The 19654-nt window shown below is 40.2% G+C and overlaps 1 protein-coding gene across 1 annotated transcript in view; it reads right to left on the bottom strand.

Annotated features, from left to right (window-relative positions):
• Window positions 1–19654, bottom strand: part of LOC742910 (coiled-coil domain-containing protein 144A) — a 273420-nt gene that overhangs the window by 35274 nt on the left and 218492 nt on the right. Inside the window, 3 exon segments of the mRNA XM_063798976.1 lie at window positions 5047–5257; window positions 6692–6912; window positions 7507–7800. Of these exon segments, the coding sequence (XP_063655046.1) occupies window positions 5047–5257; window positions 6692–6912; window positions 7507–7800 (726 nt within the window).

The raw sequence follows: 19654 nt of genomic DNA, 5'->3' as shown, positions 1-19654 counted from the left end.
AAGATGTGTCTGCCCACAGTGACATGAGTTCAGGTCTGCTGTCATCTCTGCAGTAAGCAGCATGCACCTGCGATGGGTGTCAAGCATTTGTTTTCTCCACTTAAAACTCTGTGGGTTAGTGCCTAATCTGGCATAAAATACTGTGGCTGCACATCTGAGCCTCATCCTCCCATTAGTTATCATGAGTCTGCAATAGAGCTACTGTGTTGATGTCCATCTATCTGACTCCTGTGTTCTGAACTCAGAAGGGAAGGAGGAGCACCATTTGCTGCCTATCCACCACAGACTGAACAAGAAAGATGACTGTATAACACTTACAGAAATAGTTTCTTCTTCCTTGACTTTTCTAATCTTACCATACATTCTTCACAACTACCTCCACTTTAAAGAGGGGAGGAGTTAGAAAAATTTTTTAAAGAAATATAGTGAAATCAGTACCAATGGCAAAGTCCAATAAATACAAAGTTCACTTTTCAGCAATAACTTATTGACAGGCTACTGCTAAATTATACTTGAGATTACAGGCTGGAAAATAAGGAGCCAATAAAACTATAAAAAGTACTTCTGATATATAGGACAAAGGATCCCAGGGTTAATCTAGAATGTGAAACCTATAAGTAAAAATCAGTAAAACATAGGCATAGCAATCTATTATCACTACAATGGTGTTAAGTGGCAAGGCTATGTGGCAGGCCAGGTCTCACTAACGCAGGCCTCCATAACAACTGCTTTGGCACTGACTGAGTAGTTAAGTTAAACATTAAAAGCTGAAAGAGCCAGTGCCTTTATACAGGCTGGAATGTAACAAAAGCCCACCAAGAATCTTGCCTAGGCCTTCCCTGGGCCTTAAAGTGTGACAAAATAATGAAGGAATTCTTAATAGGACCTGTTTGGTATTAAACAAGTTTTATTGGGGATCTGAAGAAACTCCCCAGGCCTCCACAAATAAGTTTATTGGGGGTCTAATGGAACTCCCAAACCTCCATGATTTAGCAGGAGACAAGATAAGGGTAATCGCCCCAGCACCTGGACCCATTTAGATTAAATAAATTTACTGAAGCTCCAGAGGAAGGTCTGCAGGACTTAGATCTTAGTTATAGATTAAAAGAAGTTAATCACTTATGTCTATAGATGAATGCACACTTACATGTAGATATATAGCTTAGAAGGTATATGAGCTCTGGAAAACTTTGTAATTTTGAATTGGTGTGGTAATAATTTCCAGGCCTTCCTTGTAACCCTGTAACCGGTTGCAGAAAATAAAACCTCTCTTCCCAATTCATCTGCATCTCATTACTGGACCATGATAAATAGCAGCCCGACTCTCAGTTTGGTCTGGGAACAGTCAGACTCTAGACTTCATATAATGGGGTGAGAGATGCAATAAATGCTAACTGTCATGAATGTAGAGAAAACTTGTTTCAACAACCAGTTATAATATATTATTTCTCTGGTGTGTGATTTCATACAAAATTATAACCATTTTTCTTGAGGTTAGAGAAAGTGCTGAGTACAATAGCACTTCACAGTAGGAATAGTCCAAAGTGTTAAAATCTTGCAAATAAAGGACATGTATAAACAGATCCAATATTAGTGCTATTTTTAACATTTTGCTTTTGAAAATCGTAGCTAAAAATTTCTAAATATCCCGTTGTGTAATGCCCCACCCAGAAACCCGCCCCACCCAGAAACCCACCCCACCCCCTACCTTTTTTTGTAAATCTCAGTTGAGATGGTATGTTACCTCCTCCTCCTTGTATTAGCTGATGTTTTCCTATAGGAAATACTGAAGTTCCTAGCAACTCTAGAAGGCACCTTCTTTCTGTAACTCTAAAAATTCTGTAGACAACAGCTGTATAAGAACTCTTCCAAGGTGTGATTATGGAGACATGCCTTTGTATCTTTTTTTTTTTTTTTTTTTTTTTGAGATGGAGTCTTGCTCTGTCACCTGGGCTGCAGTGCAGTGGCACAATCTCGGCTCACTACAACCTCTGCCTCCTGGGTTCAAGCGATTCTCCTGCCTCAGCCTCCCGAGTAGCTAGGATTATAGGCGCCCGCCACCACGCCAGGCTAATTTTTGCATTTTTAGCAGAGACAGGGTTTCACCATGTTGTCCAGGCTGGTCTCGAATTCCTGACCTCAAGTGACCCACTCGCCTCGGCCTCCCAAAGTGCTGGGATTACAGGTGTGAGCCTCTGCACCCAGCACTCATATCTTGATATAATCATGCTTTTAAATCTCTTTTAGTAAATCTAACATGATTGGGCAAAAAATGCCCCACAAGGAAACTAGGTATGCCTTGGAACTACTACATTAACATTAACTTTAAAACAAACAAATTTTCTACTTATCTAGAAATACTAAAAAATGAACACCCCCTACCCCACAAAACAGAAATTAAAAAAAAAAAAGTTCCTCAAAAATCTTCCCTTGCATCACATCTGCTTTTATTTATTTTATTTATTTTTTTCCCCCACCCATGAGATGGAGTCTTGCTCTGTCGCCCAGGTTGGAGTGCAGCAGCGCAATCTCAGCTCACTGCAACCTTTGCCTCCCAGGTTCAAGCGATTCTCCTGCCTCAGCCTCCCAAGTAACTGGGACTGCAGGCGCACACCACCATGCCCAGCTAATTTTTGTATTTTTATTAGGGACGGGGTTTCACCATGTTGGAGGTTGGTCTCGAACTCCTGACCTCAGGTGATCCACCCACCTTGGCCTCCCAAAGTGCTGGGATTATAGGTTTGAGCTACAGTGCCCGGCCTACATCTGCTTTTTATACTCTCTCAGCACCATCTTGTAAAATGATACATTACCTTGTTTTTCTGGTAAGTATTGTGAAAGGAAAATATCTTGGGCCTCCAAAATCACTAAGCTAAAAGGAAAACTCAGGCTGGAAACTGCTTAGGGCAAACCTGCCTCCCATTCTATTCAAAGTTACCTCTCTGCTCACTAAGATAAATGCAGATCTGACTGTCTCCTTTGGAAAGGCTAATCAGAAACTCAAAAGAGTGCAACTGTTTGTCTCTCACCTATCTGTGACCTGGAAGCCCCCTCCCCGCTACCAGTCTTCCTCCCTTTGCTTCAAATTGTCCCGCCTTTCCAGAGTGAACCAATGTACTTCTTAAATATATTGATTGATGTCTCATGCCTCCCTAAAATGTATAAAACCAAGCTGTGCCCCAACCACCTTGGACACTTGTCATCAGGACTTCCTGAGGCTGTGTCACGGATGTGTGTCCTCAACCTCGGCAAAATAAACTTTCTAAATTAATTGAGACTCGTCTCAAATTTTGGGGGTTCATAGTACTAATGAGAACATTATATTTGCATCTTGCTTAACCATTGACAGACGTATTTAACATTCATTTCCCATTAGTACCCAGTGGTACAATTTCGTGACTGAGGCATTTGGACGCTGATCATCTCATTTTTTTCAGAAAAATAAAACCTAAGCGAACAATATGATTAAAAATATCAGCTAGCTGGGCTCTTGTAATCTATGTATTAAAACAATCATTTAATGCATTCCCTTTTAAGCTATTTAGCCACAATGCTATCTAAGAAACCTTAGATTTGCTCTTCTATGATTTGTTAGGACACGAAATAGCCAGGTAAACACAACAAGGTTGAGGTTGATTCCATGTGGGCCTGCGCTACTTTTCTGTGCGCTAAGGAGATCATAAAAACATCAAAACTATAAGCCAATGTGCATCGATTGAAAATTTTAAAAACAACAATATACACAAAGAAAACTATTTATTTATTGTTGTTCAAACAAATGTTTTATGGATTTTGTAATTTTTTTAAGAGACAGAATCTTGCTATGTTGCCCAGATTGGAATGCTGCAGTGCCGTAGCTACTCACAGGAATAATCATTGCGCACTGCAGATTTGAACTCCTGGGTTCAAGTGATCTTCCTGCCTCAGCCTCAGGAGCAGCTGGGACTACAGGTGTGTGCCACTGTGCCCAGTTTTTGTAATTTTCCCTCAGTTGAAAAATGGACGAATGTTAGACAAATACCTTAATCTGGGTCAAGCATAGTTGAACTACGTTTTGTTTTTTTTTTCCTTACCAACTCTATAGTTGATACAGCTCGTCATTTTTGGATCCATTTTGAAATCCCCAGAAATAGACTCTTACTCTGAGTGAAACCACACGGTTGAACTAAAAAGTTCCTGTTACATGTCCAGGGGAGATGTCCATGTGCAGCTTTACATGGAATTTGGGGTATTAAGAATAGAACTGATTCTGTTTGGTCACATTTGCTATTGAAGGCCTCTAGATACCATTGCCATCTTAGTCATCAATTACTAAAGTTATGGCCAGGTGGAGAGACAAAACTTATGTGAGCTTTACTTTAAAAATTCAAATATTTATTTGATTTAACTATTTCAAAACCACTGTGCTATTGCATAGCAATAGACACATTTTACTAAAATTGGGATTAAAACACTATTAAGTGCAATAGCAATTACAGATGTACTCATGTAAGAAAATCACAAAACTTTTAACTTAAAGAACAGATTAATCAAGTGTTGCAGGTTTATATAACATACAAAAGTATTCACCTTGGGTCCTTTTAAATAATAAACATCCATGGGTGGTTAGTGTTTGGACACCAATCATTCACATATGATGACGGGTAGAAAACTGAGATGATGCAGAAAAACTTTAAAAGTGACCCCAGGCACACTAAACCCATTAAAAGTGAACCCCAGACAAACTAAAATCAATTAGTATGACGAAGCACATCAAAGTAAACCTTTGGTTAAAATCTAACTTAAATGCAGTTTTTAAAAAAATTTAAAATGTGTCAGTTTGGTTACATTTATTAAATAAAGTTAACAAAGGAGTAATCTCTTATGAATGAGAGCTCCAGAGACTTAAAAATAACTGTAAAATTTCTGTCTCCTCTCTTTATTAACACAGGTAATTATTACTTTTACTTACCATACACAAGACAATTAAGTAACTGAGTATTTTACCAAATAACATACAAGAATTCTATCAGAAATCTGAACGCCAAAGGAAAAAAGATAGCTAACCTTCAACAAGTAGCTCTCCATGTCCTTAAGAGCAGACCTCTTTTTTCTTGGAATATGTTTTCTGTTGAGACCTTCACTATCATTAAGATTTCCAACGCAAGGTGACTCTAGGACTGGCCTTGCAGCATAAGCAGTGAATAGAGATCTGGATCTGGTCTGCTCTTTCTCCACAGTAAGTTGCGTACTGACCTCTGCTATCATCTCATTAGTTCTATGAAGATTGCAAAAGACAAATGCTTAGTATTTCATTTTTTCCTAAATGATTCCTAAATGACTTCGATTGTTCTAAAAGTTGCCATTAAGAGTAAATGGAATATACCATAGGCCGTGTTTTAACTCTGAAAATGTGTTAGAGCATGCCTACTGTATCCAATTATAGTTTTAACATTGTTCTAAAGAAGTACATCTATTTCTAGAGGGATTTCTAACAAACAAGTAGTTCAAAGAGAGGGAGGGGACAGAAAAGACGATCAATGATGTATGGCTTCATAGTTAACACTTGTTGCCCATATGGAATGACTCTACTTATACGATTCTTAAGGATGCCATTAGAATTACTTGTATTCCAAGGGTAACTATGTGAAATGATGAAGATATTAATTTGCTTGACAAAATACCATTTCACTGCGTATAAATATATCAAAACATCAAGTTGTACTCCTTAAATATATACAAGAAAAAACTAAAAGTAAAAATAAAAGCTAGAAATACTTGTATTTAGTAAACAATACATGTTGTTAGAGATTGTCTAAAAAACTCTCTCTCAAAGACATTTTCAAACAATTGTTTTCACCACCCTTGTATATTTCACCCATTATCTGGAAAAAATTGAGCATTTGGCACTGAGGAATCATTCACGGCGACTTTTCCTTGGGGAGAATAAGACTGCTGAAATCAAAGAGAACTAAAGCAGCATCGAGGACAATCAGCTCCTAACACTGCGGCCCATGTATCAGAGGTGGGGCCCGCCCTTTCTGTCTTCCATATACCCCCTCAGGCTGACCAAGGTGTTATTTTTTATCACTTAGTAAGTTATACTTCCCTTCAACCCTAGTTGATCATTCTCTGCTTCACAAGTGTGCCTTTATGTGGATTGGAAAAACTATACAGGACACTTCTTCTCAAGGCACCCTCTAATGATCACAATCAAGCAAAGTGAATTTACTGAGTGCCAGAATGTGTCCAGAGTAGTCGTACTTGACCCTTTCGGTTTTCAGCTGTCGTCTTCCAGAAATTAATTAAATTCATTAATATTTTGAATTAAGGGAATACTGACAAGCAATTTTTATAATGGTATCACTGTCTAAATTATGAAGCTTCATAAATATTTAGCTGAAACCCTAATAGATCAGGTTAACTATATAAGAATATTAAGGGGTGGGGGGAAGCCACATAAAACCAAAAAACAGGAGAGACAGGAACTGTCCTGGACTAAGATTTTAAAGGTTACGTTCATTTACTATTTTCAATTTTACTTAAAGGTTAAGTTCATTTACTATTTATAATTTACAATTTTCCAAAACTGTATGACCTAGTTAGCTTTCACTTCCCACCAATCTCATGAACCTGTCTCACTAAAAGTCATGCTTTTGAAGGCAAATTAATGAGCTTAACTTATTTTCTATGATTCTGCATATTGACTTACCTACTGAGTTCATTTGACAAGGATTCTCTAACTTTTACTTCTTCTAGGTAGAGTTCCTTATATCTTTCCAATTCGGTTTTATTAAAGTCGGCTTGCGAAGTTTTTATTCTGGAGATTTCAGATTCCAGATCTTTGATTCTGAGTTCCATCTGAGTTTTTATTGAAGTAGTATTATCCTCCCTTAACTGTACTAACTGTTCATGAGATACTGCTGCTTGTTTCTAAAATAAATTAAAAGGGAACATTTTAAAAGTAATTATAACCTGAATAAATACTGTGTATTTGTTTCCTTTTGTTTGGAGTCAGTGATTCAGAGAACAATTTTAAGTATGTGATTCAGAGAACAATTTTAAGAAAAATGTGAAGAAAGAAAGAAGCTCAAGCTTAACATATTTATCACCAGTACCAACTGAATTAATAACTGAATCTGAATTGTTGAACAATTCTCCAAAGAATGACAGAACCAAGTTAAAATTTTAAAAGTGGAACAACGTAACTTAAAAGCAGTTCAAGAGTATGGTATAATTTCTAAATCACAATTTTTTTTTTACTTTTTCTATTAGTCTTGTTTTATGCCAACTGGCTTTAGTAATTAAATGATTCTCTAGTGAGAATTATTCTTATGGAAGATCAATTTAGTTATAAGAATGATGGAAACGAAAATATTTAAATGGAGAAACAAATACCACCTTCCTTCTAGAAGTCTACCAAACAAATTGCTGTAAGGAAAGTAGAGAAAACACGTACAATGTATATATCCAAAATAAAATTTGCAGCGAAATGAATGAAAGCACATTACAGATAAATAAACCAACCTGCAAGGTGAGAATGGCTTCGTTTAATTTTTCTTCTATCTCCTTCCTTGCTCTTTCTTCAATCAACAGTTTATGCCATTCAGCTTCACCACTTTCTAACATATTTCTTTCCATATAACTTTCGAGGTTTACTACTTCTTGTTTCAGCTGCTTCTTATTCTTCTGTAGTGTTTCACATTGCTTTTGTATTGCTTTCATAGAGAATAATGTCTGTTGAAGTTGAAGAACTTCATTCTCTGCATCCAGATGTAGACATCGTGAAGGAACAGTTTCCTGTGCTTCTGTAAGGTCAATCTGCATGAGTAAAACAATATAGTTTGGTAATGAAGAAGGTAGACTGAGAATGGTCTAACAAAAAACTAATAATTTTTTTTTTTTTTTTTTTTTTTTTTGAGATGGAGTCTCGCTCTGTCGCCCAGGCTGGAGTACAGTGACGGGATCTCGGCTCACTACAAGCTCTGCCTCCCGGGTTCAGGCCATTCTCTCGCGTAGCTGGAGTAGCTGGGACTACAGGCGCCCACCACCACCCCTGGCTAAATTTTTTTAAATTTATTTTTTATTTTTAGTAGATGGGGTTTCACCGTGTTAGCCAGGATGGTCTCGATCTCCTGACCTCATGATCCACTCGCCTCGGCCTCCCAAAGTGCTGAGATTACAGACGTGAGCCACCGCGCCCAGCCAAAACTAATAATTTTTGAAATAAATTCAGTTGCAATAAAATGTTACCTATACTGTTGTAGATTCATAAAATACAGACCCTTGGATTACTCAGAAAATTAAAAACAAAGTTAAAACCATCAGAATTCACAAAAATACATCCTTTACTTTCATCATCTTTGCCACACAACATTTGGACTTGATCTTAGACTTCTGTTTTCCTATGACTGTTTCATGGCTTTCCTCCTTAAAATGGCTCTAAGTTACCCCTTTAGCACAAAGTCTCTTATTCCTTTAACCCACTATCATTCTCCATAATTTGCAGAGAAGTTTTAGGGGCATCATATTGAATTATTTGGGCCTGAGTCAATAAATGGCTCCCATAATAAGACTCTGAAAATAAGACTCTAATTAATACATTTTGGAAAAAAAAAAAAAAGGATTCCAATACCATAAGCCTTTTGCTGAACTGCAAATGTCTTACGCTAATTTGAGTTACATTTCAAAGAGTAATGATACTTGGAGTTAAGAAGCAATCACATCTCCCGGTATAAAAGTTCAGCGGCATGATCCATACCATTTTTCTGAAGAAAAATGCCTTAATTCAGTAGCACAATCTTGTAATTCATTGTTACTTTACACAAAATAAGGGAGCACATTAAAGAATGACAACAAAAAATTGCACTGAAATTTCAGTGGTGCTGAGTTGGAAATAACTGCTTTCCTTTAGAGGAAATAATTATGATTGTTTTTTATTTTATAAAGGTAAGTGAAGTGGTGGTTTTAAAACATCTACAAATTGCTTGCCACTTCTCCCATGACATTCCCTCTCCTGAATACAAGCTGGCATTGACAACCGGTTTCTCTGGAACACAATGTGGCAGAACTGCTGTGTGACTTCTAAAGTTGGTTACAAAAAGTCACACAGCTTCTACCTGACTCTCTCTCTCTAGGGACGCTTGTCCTTAAAATGCAGCCAACATGCCGTGAGAAAGCCCAAACCACACCGTGAATCCTCATGTAGGTAGGTGTTCGAGCTGACTTCCCTACCTAACGTCCCAGCCAAAAGCCAGCTTCGAATGCCGCACAGGTAAATAAACAAGCCTTTAGATGATTCTAGTCCCCAGCTTTAAGTCACCTCAGCTGATGCCAAGTAAAGAAAAAGTGAGTCGGCCCCACTGAGCCTTGCCTAAAACTGCAGATTGTGAACAAAATAGATGTTGTTTTGAGACACTGCATTTTCTTATATACCAAGAAATAACTGATACAGATATTGACACTACATATAGATTGCACAACAACAACACAACAAAAACTACTAAAACATGTAGGATTACCATTGGACCAGGAGCTAATCAGAAGCTGAAAGGACCTACAGAAGAATAAGCACAAAAACAAGAAGAGTTTTAAAGAGACTGTTAGTGGAAGCCTGATGGTCCTCGAAGAAGCTGGTAGGAAGGGCTTCAAGGATAGTGAAGAAAACGATGCGGGAACCTGAAGGAAAGGGCACTGTTACTACACAGCCGCTGAAAGTAAAACCAATGCAAGAGATAAGCTAAAGAAAGACTACTACATATAAAAGAACCAGGACTTTCTAGGTTCAGTATCCTTTTTATAGCCTCTCCACATGTCAGATTCCCAAATATAGACAGTCCTTGCCTTAGCATGGTTCGACTCACCATTTTCTGACTTTTTATAATACTGTGAAAATGATACGTGTTGAGTAATGAAATGATATGTGTAAGCCTTTTGGCTTACAGGGGTGGTTACATCAGGATAAAGTCACTGTAAATGGAAATTATCGTAAATGGAAAACCCACCCATAACTTCTGATATTTGCAATTTATGATGGCCTATAAATTACAAATATCAGACATAACAAATGCAAATGCCATCCAGACATAAACCCATCCTAATCTGAGGAGCATCTGTATTGCTGAGATAAATGGCCTCTGAGATAAGATCAAATCCAGGGTGCTGCCAGGAGAAAGTCTGAAGGTGAAGCCAAGACTGTCAGTGTAAGGCCCTATTTTAAGACCTTAGAAAGATTTAAGGTGGTGCCTCAAATTCCCTTAAAGATCTTAAGGGTATACGCATCTTAAGGCACTGTCCTACTACACAGAACAGTGTGCTTCCTTCACAGGAAGCACAAGGTGAAGTGCTTATCTCAAAGAGATTGGGACAAGTGGTTTTTCCAATGACAAGAACTCAAGTAAAATTCACAAGAGACTCTAAGAGAATTATAGTAACAATAGCACTGCTTGCTAGCTTGGCTTAAAAGACAACAAGACAGTAAAAATGAAAAGAGGCCTTAGGACCTAAGAGCTTCTACAGGGAGGAAGCTGGCTGAAGAAACTACTTAGCTGAAAACACAGGTCATTGCTTATGAAAAGGATACAACAAAGAGCCAAGAAGGTACCACAAAAAGCCACAGAGGATGGTTCCCATGAAGTCCAAATCAAGTAAGTGGAAGCACACATCAGGCTGTATTTCAGAATTTCTATGGTCTAATATTATTCCCTCTGTGACTCCCATTTTCTCTCTGTTCAACAGGAGGGTCTCTGGCAGTTTAGGAGAATGCTGGGTGGGTGAGTGGTAGACAAGTTGTCCCTTTAGTTCTTACGTCTTTGTGTTGACAAGAAATGCACTCAAGGGGTTATACCGCAGAAACCACAACCCAGGGTGCATCCCTACCGGCTGTGATAAAGATGGTAGGATGTTGCACTTCAAGCCTGAGCTTGCTGCCATATTAAATGAAACTTGTGTGTGTGTGGTGGGAGGTTAGGATCTTGCACTTTAAGCCTGAGTCTGCTGCCATATTAAATAAAACCTGTGTGTGGGGTGAGAGGTAATAATTAGAAATTAGTGTGTTTTTCAAGTGATAGAAATCTTTTAAATTATAGTTATAGGGTCAATTGTGCAGGCTTTAAAACATGTCTATACATTCCTTAATATGCACAGCATAGACAGAGACATCATCGAGATGGCTGACTGGGAATACCCAGCACTCACCTCTTTCAAAAAGAAAAGCCAAAACAGCAAGTAGGTAACCACACCTTGAGGAAAACATCAAAGAGAGTATACTGGAATTCAGCAGGAGATTGATAGGGATCCTCTGATGACAGAAGGAAAGGGAACTGAGGTAGCCAGCCCAGCCAGGATCATCTCAAAACCAGGACCGATTCCCCCAAATCCCTAGCCCCACAGCACCATATACCTGTGGAAATAGGTGGTCACCTAATAGCCCACCAGGGAAACTACTCTAGGTCAAAGGGATCCTAAGTGTGTGCTGTCTAGAGCCTAGGAGCCACCTGACTGACACCACTGCCACCACCAGCAGCCCTATCCCCTTCAGGGGCAGTGCTGTGCATACCTGTACATACCTTTAGGAGGCCGGAGGACTGGCCCACTCAAGTGTACCATGCAGGAGCCTGAGAACAAGCCTGTCAAACCCACCAGGGGTGGCGCCCATGTGAGCCATATGAGAGCCTGAAGACAAGGCCACTTTGCTTGCTGCTGCTATTGTTGCTATCAGTGCTCACATACACTGTCCAGGACCCTGAGGAGCAGCCCACCCCACCCAGGCCTCTGTGCCTTTACCCAGGCCCCATCTACCACTAATACCAAGGAGAGTCCTACTGCCCCACCGGCACCTGCACGTGGCATCCAGGAGCATAAAGACAGGGTTGCCTCACCAGCCACTGGCAAAGGCTCCTGCACGTGTCTTCAGTTAACCTGTGGACAAGCCTGCTCCACACACTGCCTTAGGTACCCACCTAAATGTTCCTCATAGGGGGCCAGAGAAATGCCCACGCAGCCTGCTTTCACCACTACCAGTGCCCATGCATGCTACCAAGGGATCCAAGGTCCGGCCCCCAGCTGCTACTGTCATCTCCAGTGCCACAAGTGTCACCAAGGTCCTTTGGCCTGGCCTGCTATTGCCACCTCTGATCCCAGCACACACCACCTGGAGGCCCAAGGGCCAGCCCACTCAGGTAACCCACTGCCACCAAAAACTGGGAAGCATGGCCTGGTGCTGCCAATCACACATACATCCTTGTGTATGCCATCAATGTGCCTGAGGACTGGCCTGCCGTCCTCCCCATCACCATCAAGGCCTCACCACAGCATCCCCTGCTACTAACAACCACACCGTAAGCCACTGAGGAACTTACAGACGCTGATGTTGATTACAGCAGAAGAAAGCATAAGTATATGGAGACCACACCAATGCACCCACCCATCATCAATGCCAGAGCACCATATTCAACCAACAACATAGATACATCTACAGAAAAAAGTCAACCCCTAAAACTAGATGAAGTGACTGTTACACCAGCTGCACAGTTACCAACATTAAGGACACAAGAAGTATGAAAAATCAAAGAAACATGACACCTCCAAAGGAACAGAGTAATTCTCCAGTAACAGATCCCAAAGAAAACAAAACCTATAAAATTCAAAATAATGATCTTAAGGAAACATAGTGAGATACACAATAATACAAAGGAATCAGGAAAGATTCCTGATAGGAAAGATAGGTAATACAAATGAATCAGGAAAACAATTTATGATCTAAATAAGAAATTCAACAATGAAAAAGATAGCATTAAATGGAACCAAACAGAAATCCTGGAACTGAGAATTCAATACATAAAATAAAAACAACGGAGAATGTTGGCAATAGACTAGATCAAGGAGAAGAATGAATTTCTGAACTTGAAGAGAGGTCTTTATATGAGGCCAGGCAAACAAAAAGCAAAAAGAAAAAAAAGAAAATAAAAAGAATGAAGACAGTGTATGTGATATATGGGCCATCATGAGCCAAAATTTTTTCAGATATTGGGAGTTGCAGAAAGAGAAGAGATGGGAAAAGGCACAGAAAACCTATCTAATGAAATAATAGCTGAAAAACTACCAAGTCTTGCGAGAGATGTAAACACCTGGATACAGATGTCTCAAAGATCCCCAAAGAAATACAATAAAAAATGTCTTCTCTGCGGCACATCAGAGTCAAATGCCAAAAGTCAAAGACAAAGAGCAAGAGAAAAACACCAAGTCACATACAAGGGAATCCATATCAAATAGCATATTTGTCAGCAGAAACCTTAGAGGATAGGAGAGAATGACATGATATATTTAATATGCGGGAAGAAAAAGACTGCCTGTCAAGAATATTATACCTAGCAAAGCTATCCTTTAAAACTGAAAAAGAGGGGCCAGGTGCAGTGGTTCATCCCTGTAATCCTAGCACTTTGGGAGGCCAAGGTGGGGGGATTGCTTGAGCTCAGGAGTTCAAGACCAGCCTGGGCAATTTGGCAAAACCCTGTCTCTACTAAAAATATACAAAATTAGCCAGGCATGGTGGCTCATGCCTGTGGTCCCAGCTACTCAGGAGGCTGAGGCACAAGAACTGCTTGAACCTGGGAGGCAGAGGTTGCAGTAAGCTGAGATCATGCCACTGAACTCCAGCCAGGGCAACAGAGTGAGACTCTGTCTCCAATAAATAAATAAATAAAACTGAAAAAGAAATAACGTCTCAGACAAGCAAAACCTGAAGGAATGCATCACCACTAGACTGATCCTACAAGAAATGCTTACAGGAGTCCTCAATCTGGAAGCAAAAAGACAATGTCTACCACCATGAAAATCAAAAAACTGTAAGACTCACTGGTACAGCAGGTACAGAACTGAAAAAGAGAAAGGAATCAAACATTATCACTACAGAAAACCAGCAAATTGTAGAGGTAAACAATAAAAGAGGAAGATAGGAGCAAATGATAGACAAAACAATCACTAAACAATTAATAAATGAAAGGAGTAAGTCCTCACCTATCATAAAAACTTTGAATATACGTGATTTAAATTCCCCAATTAAAGATATAGATAGAATGAATGGATTACAAAAAAAGACCAAATAATACACTGCCTACAAGAAACTCACTTTACCTGTAAAGACACATAGACTGCAAGTGAAAGGATGGAAGGATATTCCATGCAAATGGAAACCAAAAGCACACAGGAGTAGCTATATTTATATCAGACAAAATAGATCTTAAGTAAAAAAAAAAAAAAAAAAACATAAAAGAGAAAGAGAAGGGCATTATATAATAATAACAGGATCAATTCAGCAAGAGGATACAACAGTCATAAAGGTATATATACTCAATACCTGAGCACACAGATATATAAGGCAAACATCACTGAAACTAAAGAGACAGATAGCCTCCAGTACAATAATAGATGGGGACTCCGTAGTCTGACTTTCAGCATTGAAGGGATCATCTAAACAGAAAATCAACAAAGAAACATCGAAATGAACCTGCACTATAGACCACATGGACCTAGCAGACACTTACAGAACACTGTATTAAGAAGCTGCAGAATACACATTCTTCTCATTAGCACATAGAACATTCTCCAGAATAGACCATATATTGAGTTTAAAAGCTCATATCAAATATCTTCTCAAACCACAATGGAATAAAAATGGAAATCAGTAACGACAAAAACTTTGTAAACTGTACAAATGCATGGAAATTAAACAGCATGCTCCTGAATGAACAACTGGGCCAATCAATAAATTAAGAAAAAAAATTTAAAATATCTTGAAACAAATGAAAATGGGGAAAAAATCAATCCCTATAGAAAGTGACAAAAGAAGCACTAAGAGGGCAATTTATAGCAATTAACAGCTACATCCAAAAAAGAGAAAGACTTCAAATAAACAACCTAACAATACACCTGAAGAAACCAAAAAAGCAAGAACAGACCCAAAACTCAAATGTAGTAGAAGGAAAGAAATGATAAAGGCAGGGCAGAACTGAATGAGGTAGACTAATAAAGCAAAACTGCAAACTACATTAAACAAGAAAAAAGAGAAAACTCAAGTAAATAAAGAGGGAAACATAAAAGGAGATAGCAAAGAAATACATGGAGTCGTGAGAGATTATTATGAACAACTATATGCCAACAAACTGGAAATGTATGGAAAATGGATACATTCCTGGAAGTGCATAACCAGCAAGAATGAACCAAGAAGAAAAGGAAACCTGGACAGACCAATAACGGTAATGTAATTGAATCAGTAATAAAGTTTACCAACAAAGAAAGGTCTAAAACTGGGTAAGCTATTCTGAATTCTACTAAACTTTTAAGGAAAAACTAACACCAATTTTTCATAAATTATTCCAAAATCTTCCTAGTTTATTCTAAAGGTCAGTATTACTCTAAGGCCAAACCCAGACAAAGACACAACAACAAAAGAAAACTACATGCCAGTATCCCTGAAGGATGCAGATACAAAAATTGTCAGAGAAATAAAGGGGATCCAGATTGGAAAACAGAAAGTCAAATTGTCTCCCTGTGCACATGACCTGATCTCATATACAGAAAACCATAAACACGCCACCAAAAAAGCCTGTTAGAACTAAAGAATTCAGCAAAGGTGCAGGCCACAAAATCAGCATACAAAAATAATGCCAATAGCATGTGTAACATTTCTATACACTAATAATCAACTAGCATAAAAAGACATCAAGAAGGCCGTCCCACTATTCTAGCTACAAAATAATAAAATGGCTCAGAATAAAGTTAACCAGAGAGATTTTGTAAAGAGCTTTAAAAAACAAAACAAAACAAAACAAAACAAAAACCTACAAAACACCGACAAAAGAAATTGTAGAGGACACAAACATGGAAAGATATTGCATGCTCACGGACTGGAAGAATATTGGTTAAATGACCTTATTACTGAAAGCAGTCTACAGACTGAACGCAAGCTCTATTAAATACCAATTTTGATGTTTTTAGGGGAAGACAAGATGCTCACCACATGCAGCCAGGAGATGCCTCTCTGTGAGAGAGAAACCAAACTATCAAGTAAATTATCACACTTGGAGTAGGTCTTTGGAGAGAAAACACTGAAATTTGATAGGTAATGCAGGCATCAAGGCTGAAGAGGAATAAATCTGGGAAGCCTGCACAGAGTCACCAAGCACTAGGATTACCTCCCAATCCAGAAACTAAGGAAGGGGTGGGTGAAGGAACTGTGCAGCACCACACTCCCACCAACGAACTCTGGGATACTAGCTCCCAGAGATCCCTGGACCCACACAGACATCTGAACTGGCAAGAGGAACTGGCTGGCGAATAGGCAGAGGCAGAGCTCAAACCCGCATACAGCCCAGAAGGTTTTGCACCTGGTACAGCTGCAGCAAAACAAGACCATAGGCACCCATCCCCCAAGGCTCTCCATCTTGCTCTGAGTGACTCTAGCTCCTGCTTACTGCCAGGCCAGAAGACAGTAGGGCTGCATTTACCATGGGACTGCAGCATATCTGGTCTGTGTACCTTCTTGTCCACCAGCCCCTCCCAAGGCCCCTGCCTAGCTACTCACGCAAGGGTAAGCACACAGCACAGCCTCCACTGCCCCATCTGAGTGCTTTGCCGGAGGCCTGGGAGCAGTTCAGCCCCCCACCCTCAGCACAGCCAAAGCTCAACCCCATGAGACCAGAAGACAAAGTCATGAACCTGGTCTCAATACCCCCAGGATTCAAGCTCACTGCTCAAGTATACTGAGCTGGTGTCTGTGGCCTGAGCTCAAGAAGAGGAGTAGCTTTCTCTCTCACAATGCCGAGAAGAGAGGGCCCAAGTTCATATGCCAGTGTGGGAGCCGGGTGTGCTCCCTCTGCAACAGCAGTCCCCAACCTTTCTGGCACCAGGTGCTGGCATTGTGGAAAACAATTTTTCCACAGACGGTGGGGTGGGGATGGTTTCGCGATGGAACTGTTCCACCTCAGATCGTCAGGCATTAGATTCTCATAAGGAGCACGCAACCTAGATCCCTCACGTGCACAGTTCACAACACGGCTCGCGCTCCTATGAGAATCTAATGCCGCTGCTGATGTGACAAGAGGCGAAGCTCACGTGGTAATGCTCACTCACCAGCCCTCCCCTCACCTCCTGCTGTGCGGCCCAGTTCCTAACAGGCCACAGACCAGTACTGGTCTGCCACCTGGAGGTTGGGGACCCTGTTCTACAAGATCTGTCCAGGAAGGGTGTAACCTGTCTGTCCACAGCCTCTGCCTGAGGGAGCACCACTGCCTGAAACAGCTAACAGTCCAGTTGATCTGGGCACGGAAGGCTGGGGGACAAAACTACCTAGTTGGGCCTGCCCTGGGGGCAGACACTGGAGGGAGGCCTGGTTGGGTGAGTGCGAGCTAAGTGCTCCCCACAGCCATCTGCTGGGCAAAAAACCCTGGGCTGCAGGCACCACACCAGGTGCACACCCACAGAACCACAGCCCTGCCCGGGGATCCTCCCCCCTTGACCCACATTATATCAACAGACGACCTGCGGATCCGCAGACATACTCTACAACCTGCTCTGACTCTACCAAGCCCAGACAACCAGCACGTCCCCAGAGAGTTGTAGGTCTCTCGGCAACCTAACTTTTGGCTTGGGCCGCTGCCCTAAGGGTGGGAGGTGTGCAGCCCTCAAAATTCAGGTGTGGTACCAGTGATTGGAGGGGGCTCTCCCAAGTTCCAGGAACTGATTTGGTGAGGGGGTTATCTCTCGCCTTCCCAATCCTACTTCTCCCCCTTCCCCAGAGCACTGCTGCCAACACACTGAAATAGAAAAGAGGCATGCCAGCCCGTACTCTAGAGCACCATCTCCTGGATTGCAGACTGAATTACACCACCAAACAAAAATCATTATATACCTTCAACACACATCTGTGAAACCCAATGCAGGAAAGTAGCCACAAGGAAGGAACCTGTGTAGAGTCCTGGCCATCTGAAACCACCCAGAAAAAAAGGCCAATCAACTACACACAATACACACCACAAACCCTCAAGAGAAAAAAAAGAACATAAAAACAAAAATCCCCATCCAAATGACAGGAATTTCAAAACGATAAAGAAACATCAGCATTTTCAGAGGAGGAATAATCAGCACAAGAACTCTAGCAATTCAACAAATCAGAGCATTTCATTACCTCCAAAAAATCACACTAGCTCCCCAGCTATAAATTCTCACCAGATTAAAGTGTAATGACATGCTTTATCACAGACATGTGATTCAGAATCTCAATGGCAACAAAGCTCAATGAGATTAAAGAGAAAGTTGAAATCCAATCCAAGGAAGCCAGTATAACCATCCAAAAGTTGAAACACGACAGAGCCATTTTTAAAAAGAATCAAACTGAACTTCTGGAGCTGCAAAATTCAACACAGGAGGGACCTTCAAAACCAGATGAGACCAAGCGGAGGGAAGGATTACAGAGCTCAAAGACCAGTCTTTTGAGTCAGCCCAGTCAGACAAAAATAAAGAAAAAACCATTTTAAAAATGAACAAAACATCTGAGGAATGTGGGATTTTGTAAAGACACTAATCTATGACTCACTGGCATGGCTGAAAGAGAAGGAGAGAGAGGAAGCAACATGGAAAACATACCTGAGGATATAGTCCATGAAATTTCCCCAATCTCATTACAGAGGTTGATGGAAAAATTCAAGAAATTCAGAGAACCTCTACAACCGTCCCCAAGATACACAGCCCATCAGACTTTCCAAGGTCAACGTGAAAGGAAAAATCTCACAGGCAGCTATAACAGCTGCATCAGGTGAAAAGCTGACCTCTTTCTGGCAAAAACCTTATAAGCCAGAAAGTGGGGCCTGTTGTCAGCATCCTTAAAGAAATTGCAGCCAAGAACTTCATACCACTCCAATCTAAGCCTCATCAGTGACAGAGAAATACAATCTTTTCCAGACAAACACTAAAGAAATTCATTACCACTAGACCAGACTTACAAGAGATTCTTAAGGAGTTCTAAATATGGAAAAGAAAGAACAATACCCACTACCACAAAAACACACCTAAGTACATAGCCCACAGACCCTATTACACAACTACACAATCGAGAGTACAAAGCAAACAGCTAAAAACATCATGGCGGAATCAAAATCTCACATATAAATGTTAATACTGAATTCAATGGTCTAAATGCCTCACTTAAAAGGCACAGAGTGGCAAGTTGAATTAAAATAAAACAAACCAATAAGAATCAACAGTCTGCTATATTCAAAAGACACATCTCACATGTAATGGCACCCACAGGCTCTGAGTAAAGAGATGGACAAAGATCTGTCATGCAAATAAAATGCAAAAAGCAAGGGGTTGTTATTCTTAGATAAAACAGACTTTAAACCAACAACAGCCAAAAAAAGGATGAAGAAGGGCATTACACAATGATAAAGGACTCACTTCGCCAAGAAGACATCCCTATCCTAAATACATACCCACCCAACACTGAAGCACCCACATTCAAAAACAACCAAGTACTTCCAGACCTACCAAAAGACTCAGTCACACAATAACAGTGGGGATCTTCAACATCTCATTGATAGTGTTAAGGCAAATCATTGAGACAAAAAACTAACAAAGAAATTCTGGGCTTAAATTTAACACTTGACTAATTGGACCTAAC

The sequence above is a fragment of the Pan troglodytes genome, chromosome 19 (assembly GCF_028858775.2).
Source record: "Pan troglodytes isolate AG18354 chromosome 19, NHGRI_mPanTro3-v2.0_pri, whole genome shotgun sequence".
Lineage (NCBI taxonomy): Eukaryota > Metazoa > Chordata > Mammalia > Primates > Hominidae > Pan > Pan troglodytes.
This window is presented reverse-complemented; position numbering and strand designations above follow the sequence as displayed.